At 38.3% G+C, this 10,600-nt stretch overlaps 1 protein-coding gene across 1 annotated transcript; it reads left to right on the forward strand.

Moving 5' to 3' along the window:
• The first annotated feature begins 1,814 nt into the window (after positions 1 to 1,814).
• On the forward strand, positions 1,815 to 7,337 carry LOC104917566 (short transient receptor potential channel 4-like). The gene is made up of 2 exons (XM_010728960.3): positions 1,815 to 1,920; positions 4,129 to 7,337. The coding sequence occupies exons 1-2, from the start codon at positions 1,837 to 1,839 to the stop codon at positions 4,843 to 4,845; spliced, it is 801 nt and encodes a 266-aa protein (XP_010727262.1). The 5' UTR covers positions 1,815 to 1,836; the 3' UTR covers positions 4,846 to 7,337.
• Positions 7,338 to 10,600: the final 3,263 nt, after the last annotated feature.

Here is a 10,600-nt window from a genome sequence, read left to right on the forward strand (position 1 = left end):
TTGTGCCTCCAAAAGATCCTGTTGGGAGAGGAGAGATGGAATGGAAGGGAAGGATTTCTGAAGAAAGTAGAAAAAAGAAATAGAAAAGAAAGAAAGAAAATCTGTGTTTATTTCATTCTCAGCAAAAGAGTGTAGAATATTTCGTGTTGAAATAACAGCATTAGAAATGTAGTCTACTTTTGGGTTGAAAAAGGATAGTTTCCTAAAGAAATTCTAGACTAACTAACATTTAATCTACTTCAACATGGATTGCCTTTAAAAAAGACATAGACACTCCCACCTCCCTCCTGGGATCAATTGGGAACATACATGCATCTACCTGACATGCTCCATCAGTCAGCTCTCCATCTCTCCCTTTCCAGTTCTGCTCACATATAGAGAGCTCCTTAATAATACCTCTGCCTAGAGAGATTGGTTGACTCCTGCCAACTGTTCTTCTCCATCCTTCTTGCTTCTGTCTCTTGATTTGGGAGATTATTGTAGCGTGAGGGATAATTTCAGATCTATTTTCCATTTTTTGTTGTGTTAATGGGGTGCATATCCACCAAGATGTGAGTTGTACACTTGAAAATTTGGAAATGAATGGATTCCATACGGGAAATGACTATAAATCAGGACTTTCCAACCAGAAGAAGTGACAGCTGTGGAGGGTACAGCAGGAGTCTTTGAAATTATAAAGGTGAACACAGAGCAGCTATTTACCATCTACCCACAGACTGAACATCAGTCATGTAATAGACTGCATTAACAAGGCTGTAGGCAGGACACTGAAGGAAGTGGTTATTCTCCTCCAGCCCACTCTTGTACAATTGCATCTGAGGCAGTGTGTCCTGTTTTGGGCCCCCTGATACAAGAGTGATGTTTCAAACTGGAAAGAATCCAGCATAGGGCCACCAAGATGGTTAGAGAGCTGACATAAAAGGAGAAGCTGAGATCTGTGTTTGTTCGGTATGAAGTAGGTTAAGGGGGATCTAATTACTGTCTCCAATAACACAGTGGGTGGTTAGAGAGAGAAGGGAGCCAGATTTTTCTTGGATGTGCACAGAAAAAGAACAGGAGTCAATGGACTCAAGTTTCCAGAAGGGAAATTCTGCAAGGAAAATCACTGTCACATTGAGGGTGGTAAAGAACTGAAAAAAAAGCAATACAGGGAGACTGCAGCATCTCCATCCTGGGAGATATTCAGCACTTGACTGGACCTAAGCAACCTTGTACACCTGCAGAGATAGCTCTACTTGGAGTCAGGGATATGGATTGGGATTCCTCCAGACATTTCTTCCGAATTTTAGAATTTTTAGAAGTAGAGGGAAATGCTGGAAACTATCAGAGAACAGCTTTTAAAAAAAGGAGATTTAAAAACAAGGAGTTTCACTCTGGCTTTGCCTTGAAATTAATCAGCGAATTTGTGGATACTGAATGTTTACATGAGTTCAAAACACATAGGGAAAACCTGTCGCGGGCCATTAAACCTAAGGTTAACATTTCTGATTCACAAGGTGCCTGAATCTCAGGCTGCAGAAGGCTTGAAAGAATACAGCTGGAAATAACATTACATGACTGTATTTCACTTGCACTCCTCATTAAGTATCAGCAACTGCTCACTGTAAGAGAGCAGATTACCAGCATGAGGTATGCAGTTGGTCAAACCCAGTGCAGCCATTCTTAGTATATTTAATATCATTGTTGAAAAAGAGAGGAAAAAAAATAACCATATCTGAGGTTTGTACATTTTTTGTCATGTTCCTAAAGCACAAAAAGTTGAGCAGACCTAGTGAGCATAGATTTAGTAACTATGAGCCAGAAAACTAACACAATGTTTTATGTTTTTAGGAAGTCATGAGAAATCTGGTTAAGAGGTACGTTGCAGCAATGATTAGAGATGCCAAAACTGAAGAAGGGCTGACAGAAGAAAATTTTAAGGTATGCATTTAATTGTACGTTCATAGATATTTTAGAAGACTATGAACCACATTTTTTCACAGTCCCCACCTGTACAATCACACATATCTTCCTCCATAGAGCAGTGTCCGTGTGCTCAGGTAGTATTGCTATAGACTACAGCAACCACCCTTCCTTGCTAAAAAATAATCACTTTTATCATCTAGTTTGAGTTATGGGGTGAAGAGAGGGAAGAAATAAGGGCACACCAAAGTGGGACTAAGTGTATGTAAAAAAATATTTGCTAATGTAACATGCAAATAGTTCCACACTAGGAAATAAAGATTATGTGCAATTGAGTGCACTTGCACTTTTGTATACAGAACACATTTTGTATGGCTTAATAAATTGAACACTTAAATAAGGAGTCAAATATTATAATCTGTTTAATCTGACAAGACTAAGTGAACAGGGCTGTACACACCACAACTTTTACATAACTGTGTATTTTTAGCATTAAATATTTTGTTACTATTAGTGCCTCAACCTTCAAATTTCCAAAATGATATTCATCTGCCTCAGCTTTGGCATGCAGAAGATAAAGAAAGAGCCTGAGCCAGTTGCTCTCATTTCTCATCCAGAAAATGAAGAGATAGACACCTTGTAAAAGCAAGATGTCTTCTCCTGAGATAGGCCTTTAAGGGATGGAGATCAGAAATTGTACTGGCAGGAAGCATCCTGCTGTGATTAGCTTTTTTCTTGGCTGCCAGCTACCCAACATCGAGGAGAAATGCACAAAGTCCTGCCTGCAATTCCTGTATTCCACTCACAGAGAAGCTTGCACGTATATGTCACCCATATGATCCTCATAGAAAAGCTGCTGAAGTATAGGCTGAATGAGCAGACAGTGTGGTAAATTAAAAACCAGCTGAACAGACAGACCAAGAGGGCAGGTGGTCAGTTGTGCAAAAGCTAGCTGGACACTAGTAATGAGCAGAGTACCCCAGGGGCTAATACTGGGTCCAGTCCTATTTAACATCTTCCCTAACAATCTGGATGCATCCTCAGTAAATTCATGGATAAGACAAGATTAGAGGGAATGACTGATCCACCAGAAAGCCAACTAGAGGGATCTGGACAGGCAGGAGAGATGGGCTGCTAGGAACCTCATGGAGTTCAACAAGGAGATGTACAGAATCCTACACCTGGGGAAGAACAGCTCAGGTACCAAACACACTGGGGGCGCACAGCTGTAAAGCAGTTCTGTAGAAAAGGGCCTGGAGGTCCTTATGTACACCAAGTGGAACACGAGCCAGCAACGTGCCCTTGCTGTTAGGAAGGCTAATGGTTTTGTTTGTTTGTTTGTTTGTTTTTTGGCTGCATTAAGCAAAGTATGACCAGCAAGACAAGAGAGATGGTTCTTCTCCTCTATTCAGTGTTTGTGAGATTATTCCTGGAGTGCTGTGTCCAGTTCTAGGACCTTCTTCTGCATCTTTTCTGTTAGGAGAGGCTGAGAGATTGGACTGTTCAGCCTGAAGAAGAGGAGGTTTGAGGGGATCTCAGTGTCCACACATACATGAAGGGAGATTGCTTGAAGTATGGAGCCAGGCTCTGTCACTGGTATATACTGCCAGGACAAGAAGCAATGGGCACAAACTGGAAAACAAATTCCGTGTAAACATCAAGAAGAACTTTTCTACTGTATAAATGACAGAGCTGTCTGGACATGGTCCTGGCCATTCTGCTCTTGCTTGAGCAGAAGTTGGGCCAGATGATTTCCAGAAGTTCCTTCCACCCTAAACTGTTACATGATTCTGTATGCCTATTTTGTGTGTGTATTGGGGATGGTGATAATATCTGATCTATCTAATATCTGGCATCAAAATGCCATTGTAGTGTTGCGTTAATGCAGTCCAGCAGATTAGCTGCAGGTGATAAAGTTGTCCTTGCTCCTTTCTGCACCAATGTCAGTGATATCTAAAGCAAGATACATCTCCTCTGAAGATTCCCCTGATGAAATTGCTGATCACTTTTTTCACCTTACTTGGAAGATCTATTAAGCAGAGTCTGCTAAGTAACTTGAACATCTCAGGTATTATCCAGATGAGAAGCTTATAACTGATCCATAGCATAAGCTTTTTATTTATTTATTTATTTTTTATTTATTAATAAGAGGAAAAGTCACATTAGGTTTCATTCTCTGATCTTTCTTTCTGAACTAATCCTCTGATCTTTCTTATTCATTTCTAGGAGTTAAAACAAGACATTTCCAGCTTCCGTTTTGAAGTCCTGGGTTTGCTAAAAGGAAGCAAGCTTTCTAATGTGCAGACTCCAAAAATGAATAAAGATGCTTCCTCTCTGTCAGAAACTGAAGAAAAGAATGAAAGTGAAGGAAACAAGAAAGGAAAGAAAAAGGCATTCAGCCTTTTTGATATTACAACAATGATTCACCCACGATCAGCCACAATTGCCTCTGAAGCACATAACGTAAGCAATGGCTCAGCAATGTTGGTGTCAGAGTCCATTAAGGAGAAACAGAAGCGTGTGAATTTTGTAACAGACATAAAAAATTTTGGGTTATTTCACAGACGATCAAAAACAAACTCTGTGGAGCAGAGTACAAATAAAATATACACTGTTTCTGAAGAAGTTTCCCGTCAACAGGCAGAAGAACAATGTGAGAAAAATGATGAACTGGAAGAGGGAGAACTGACTGTGAGCTGTGAAGTAAACACTCAAAGTCCTGATGAAAAGTGCATGGTAGCTGAGTTGCAAAATGACAGCAACACTTTGGATTCACAGGATGAAGGAAGTATTTGTGCTTTAGAAACAGAGAAAATGGAGTTACAGAACTCAGAATCAGCCACACCACAGGATCAGCTGGACAAGGAATCAGACATTAACACTAACTGTGATGGAAAACAGGAAACCATTGAGCAAGGTGACTATGTGATAACCAGGTTGTGATGCTTACAGGAAGAAGCATTTACAAATATATATATTTTGCATAGTGCTTTTGGGGGGGAATGTTTTAAGAACATATTAGCAAATGCAGAATTACACTTTATAGTACTCAACTGTGGCACATGATCTTGTAACACAGTAAACAAGAGAAAGATAATAAAGGGACCTTCTGTTTTGTAGCCTGCTTTAGCTTTCACAATTTGTTTTACATTTTTTAATAAATGGAAGCATCTTGTATTCTTGTACTGTTGCAATAACCCACAGAAACTTTTTAGCTATCTTTTTCAATTTCAACAAAAGCAATTTCTCTCATATGATAGTTGACTCCTACGATAAATATTTTTCTATGCAAATAAAAAGTAGCTTCAGAGACTTGTAAGCCTTTATTTAACTTTGTAGGTTCTTAAAAATTCTGGGCAACATAATAATCATAAGTGGTTCCTGTCAACATATGTCATGTCAAGCTATTAGAATCATTTATTTAAATTGTTAGGAACTTGATTTGCTTCAAAATCTATAAAGAAACAAACTATAAAGTATATTCTTTTATTTATTGAAGGAATATGAATACCTGTAAATTTTGAACAATCAGTCTATTTGATTATTTAATTACAGCTTCTCCCACTCAGCAAGAGATTTATTACCTTCCTGATGCCGCTGTTAGAAATACACCGGATTCAAAGACTGTAAAAATGTATCTTATAGCAAAGGAAATATTTGTGTCTTGCTAAATTTTGATGACGGATTACTTCCCAGGAATCCGTAGTCACAACAGCTACTGCTTCTTCAACCATTTATTTTTCCAGATGTGGACAACCTATGCACTTTAATGTTCTGCTGCTTATTAGCTTTTGCCTTCACTTGTATTTGCTGAGAGAAAGATACATCAGGAATAAACAAGCAAACAGTGAACCCCTGAGTACTTTGAAAATATGGCAGTTTGCTGAGAAGTTTTTAAAGAAAAACCTTACAAAAGTTCCTTTGACAGCTTAGGAGTTTTGGGGGAACCTGATTGGAGGTTTTATAAAATGTCTAAGTAAAGAAAACCTAATAGTATTTTTCTTAATTGATAAGTGACTTCTTGTCTTAGTCAAAAACAGTATTTTTAAAATTAAACAGTCTGTTTCTTTTTAATTAGTGACTGGTGTCCTACATTATTAAAAACTTAAATTTACAACTGACCTAAGAAGGAACACCTTTAAGCTTCCACACCATCCTTTGTCCATGAAGACATGAATATACCACAGCACTGTGGTCATTTCATTCTTAACATCCCTGTCCCTACTTTAATAGATTTTGTAATTCATTTTTGCCTGTGGTAAGAAACCTGGTGCATACTGTACACCTACATCCTATATTCCTAGAAAAACAAAACATGCAGAAAATGAGGACAAAACAAATGGAATCCATGACATGTCAACTACCACCTTGTAGGATATGACCGAAAGCCATACCATTCTGGACATAAAGTGTCCTTTTACTGAACCGAGTTTAGAAAATCCTCTCATTGATATACATTTGGGTGAGTTTTTCCTCTCTGCTTTACTCACATACTACTCTCCATGAGCTCACATATTGCGAGCTTCCTTCCTGTACATGCACCTGCGCCATGGCACCTAGGAGTGAATTCACTGAGCCAAAATGGAAAAGTGGGGAAAAGGTCTGTATAGCTTTGCAACACTATGTTCACACCACATTTGATTACTAAGTTATGGCTGATTTCCATCTTGGAGTCTTGACTGCTCTGTGGACCCCTTCTCCTCATCTCTCCCCTTGTCCACCTTTAGATTGTGAGCTCCTCGGGGCAGGGCCAGAAGCTTTTCTGTTTGGAAAGCACCTGAATTATTACAAGCGTAACAAGAAATAAATAATAATAATAATGATGAAATAACTTCATATCATTTTTACTAGATCAACTCTTAGAGAGTTCTTTTTTCTACTGTAATGTTTGTGCTAACAATGATGTAAAGTCAATGTGTCACATGTATCTTTTGTTATAAACTTCTCTATATCCCAGTTTTTCTCCATCACAGATTTCATAAAACATTCACAACATATTTTATAAAGGCCAATACTGTCATTTGGGATATAGAAGTTTGCCACTCCAGAGATGCTGGGTTGATTTCCATTTTAAAAACTTTGCCTCCTTTCTTCTTTCTGGTGTGGCACCTTGTCATACTGCCTGTTTGAGATGGAATGACTGACTCAGCTGGTTGCCTGATCTTTTGCAGTCCAGCACAGCACAGAGAAGGGCACCCATGACAAGCTCTGATCTTTTGTTACCACTGACAAAATAGCATGGCCAAGGGCAACCATAGCATAGGTTTCATTGTAAATGATTTCCATCATAAAACATAAAAAATGCACTAGTTCTTTACTATGAGAGTGGGAGGGTGCTGAAACAGGCTGCCCAGATAGGTTGTGAATACACCATCCTTGGAGGAGTTCAAGGCCAGATTGGATGGGGCCCTGGGCAGCCTGGTCTAGTATTAAATGGGGAGGTTGGTGGCCCTGCCTGTGGCAGGGGGGTGGAGATTCATGATCCTTGAGGTCCCTTCCAACCCTGGCTATTCTGTGATTCTGTGATTCCAGGTTCTTTGTTAACAGCAAATAATGGTGACTAGTTAAAAAATAAAGTAGAAGTATAACAAGATCTCAATACAGAAGATTTCTCTCCATGGGAATGTAGAGATAAATAGTATGAGTGCAATGATATAAACTGGCATCTGCAATTTTACTACAGTCATGGCAGAATTTAAATTTATGACTTGCTAAAGGGGGACTACAATTTGTGATCTTTCCTGTCATTAAGAATTACTTGCTCCCAGTAGAAAAAGGCTTGAATGCATTTCCCTTCCTTATGACTTACATTCGTTTCTAACACCTCAGAATCCCAACCACACTATCCTCTCACTAGACAAATTCAGAACAAATGAGCAGTCCTTCCTCCAAAGACACATTCCTACCATTGTTTTCATTCCAGTCAAGATATTCCAGTCGGGGTATTTATAATCTGACCAGGATCATTATCAGAACAAGGAAATCTCCACAGGTCTAAGAGTTTTCTTTACATACGATCTTCAATGATCCTTCAATGGTACAAAATATTTTTTCTTCCTATGCCTGTGAACTGCCCAATAGAGCAGAAGTATGGAACAGTTAACTTGAAATATCAGCCATGGACTGGGGCCTCACTATGCTCGTCTAAGTCTTGGAGTAGATAAAAGACAGAGCAACAAAGAGAGAACAGATAGAGTGATAGAATAATAAAATTGTTTGAGTTGGAAGGGACCTGTAAAGGTCATCTAGTCCAACTCCTTGTAATGAATAGGGACATGTCTGAGTCCAGGATTTGCAAAGCAATAGCTGTACTTGTTGAAGCAAATGTCCACCTATTTCCAATAGGCACTGTGAAGTGATACAGTTTTTCCTAAAAAATTATCAGCACAGACTGGGCAGGATGCTTAGCATAGAGCCATGATATTGCATAGTGTAGCAAAAATGTAAGATTTTGTTTTGTTTTGTTTTTTCTTTTACTAACAAATATTAAGGTATATCAAATAAAGTATACCTCAAATCATCATCTGTTCTATTTTTATGCGATTCTTAGGTGATCAGAGTTCTCTTTAATCACAAATATGCACCTCATTCTGTGAAAATAGATAAGAGCATAAAATGTGTCCAAATTTGAAGTGGCAGTATTGTTTTTTTGTTTGTTTGCTTGTTTGCTTGCTTCTTTTTTTGTTTGCTTGTTTGTTTTTTACTTTGTAAATAGACAAAAAAAGAAACGAAAGAAAAAAACAAAACCAACAAAGAACTCTCCTCATTGAATGTTTCCAGGAGGACATTTGTACCAAGAAAGATTTGGAGGTGCAGAGCAACATCCAAAATGCCACAGCATAGACATTATTAAGCTTTGCAAAACAAAGCATGCTTTCTCCTTGAGTAAAGTGGAGAGTTTTGAAGATAGATGTCTCTGTCTGTAGTCTCCATTAGCATCAATACAGGAGGAAAACACACAAAAGCATGCAAACTCCTAACAAAAAGTCTTCTGAAATATAGCTTAAGGTCATAGAATCCTTCAATGAATTAGAAAACTGTCAAAATTTGAAGTGAATATGTACCAATATTAGGCTGTTCAGAATGTTCAGAAAGCATCTCTAAAATTCATACTTTTTTTGGTGAGGATGAAACCTCATCTGCATACCATATCTTCAAAAAGACAGTGCAAAAGCTGCTTACATCTGCATAGAATCCTAGAATCATTGAGGTTGGAAAAGCTCACTAAGATCACCTAGTCCAACCATCAACCCATTCTCACCACACCCACTAACCCATGTTCCCAATACCACATCTACATTTTTCCTGAACACTTCCAGGGACAGTGAGTCTATCCTGGCTGGATAGTTTGTTCCAATGCCTCAAAAACCTCTTTGTAAGAAATTTTTCCTAATATCAAACCTGACCCTCCCCTGGTGCAACTTGAGGCATGTTTCACTGTGCCACCATGATGGCCAAGGAGGGCACTGCAGAGGTGAAAGCCATGTGTATGCAAAAGAAGACTTGTGCTACAAGACCCTGTGAGCCAGATGCAGGTCACTGCATTACCTCTGTGTTATACAGACATCAAGTCTGGTAGATACCTTCCAGGGAGGAGCCATGGCTGGTTTTAATCTTGTTTTCTCGGTCCAAAGATTGAGGCCATTACAGTTTTGACTGGTGTGTGCCAAATATCTCGTGCATCCTGCTTACATGAGTCTCTGGCACATATTACTGATCTATCTATCTAATTCATTAGATAGGTCAAGATTTCATAAAAAATCCCACAATAATGTTCTTGATCTGATTTTTTCTGTGACTAAATAGTGTCTATTTTCCTGACAATACATATCTTTCTCATAGCTATAATTATGGAGAAGTGTTCTATTATATGTGCCCCCAAAGTTCTTAAACAGAAGGTTTGAAACAAGAGTATCTTCCTTAACAGCATCCTTGAACCAATCAGTCAGGAGGATAATTTTGCAAGTACATCCTTACATAAACACATTGTAGAGAAAAGATCTAAAGAAACAATTATACAACCATCTCAGATTCTACTATATATATATGTATTGCTGGCTATAACATCCCATTTCCTATTTAAATCTCTGTAAGTAAGCAGTAAAGACAATGTAGGGAGAGTAGCGAGAGGCACCATGAGATAGAAAGGTGAATCATAATGTTTAAAGATGGTAATAAGGCAATGCATTTTTGCATCCAAATCAAAGTAACTGTATTAAATAAAATCTTTTTTTTTTTAAATGGGAATTTAGACATTCATATTGGACAGTGGTACAACCTATCTTCACTTTAGTCTATTAAGAGAGAACAACAGCTTTAGTTGGGCAAACACACAACACACATAGAAGATCAATACTAGTAATGGGAATGGTATTAAAGATAATTGTAAAATTAAATGTAATAAAAGCAATTTTGTACCTTTGCCTGAGGAGTAGAACTCCTCTGTTCAGATCGCTACCCAAAATGCCCTGTATTTTCACATCAAGCAACCATTTGATAACACTTCTGTGCTGTCCTTGGGGCAAGAACTCAGGAGTTTTTCCTCCCACACAAATATGCCAATGTCCAGACTAAAAATCTTCTCTCTCTGTGTTACAGCTTTTGACTAGCTTCAAAAATTTAGTTTTGAATCCTACAGACACTTTAGAAGGAGAAGTTTAGAGATCCTCTGAGACAGCTTACAGTTAAGTAGTACAAT

The sequence above is a fragment of the Meleagris gallopavo genome, chromosome 1, assembly GCF_000146605.3.
Source record: "Meleagris gallopavo isolate NT-WF06-2002-E0010 breed Aviagen turkey brand Nicholas breeding stock chromosome 1, Turkey_5.1, whole genome shotgun sequence".
Taxonomy (NCBI): domain Eukaryota; kingdom Metazoa; phylum Chordata; class Aves; order Galliformes; family Phasianidae; genus Meleagris; species Meleagris gallopavo.

Bases quoted from the DNA above. Each gene is read 5' to 3' on its own strand.
- LOC104917566 (XM_010728960.3), top strand. From the start codon at position 1,837: ATGAGAAATCTGGTTAAGAGGTACGTTGCAGCAATGATTAGAGATGCC. The intron at 1,921-4,128 runs GTATGCATTTAA...ATTCATTTCTAG, and splicing joins TGACAGAAGAAAATTTTAAG to GAGTTAAAACAAGACATTTC.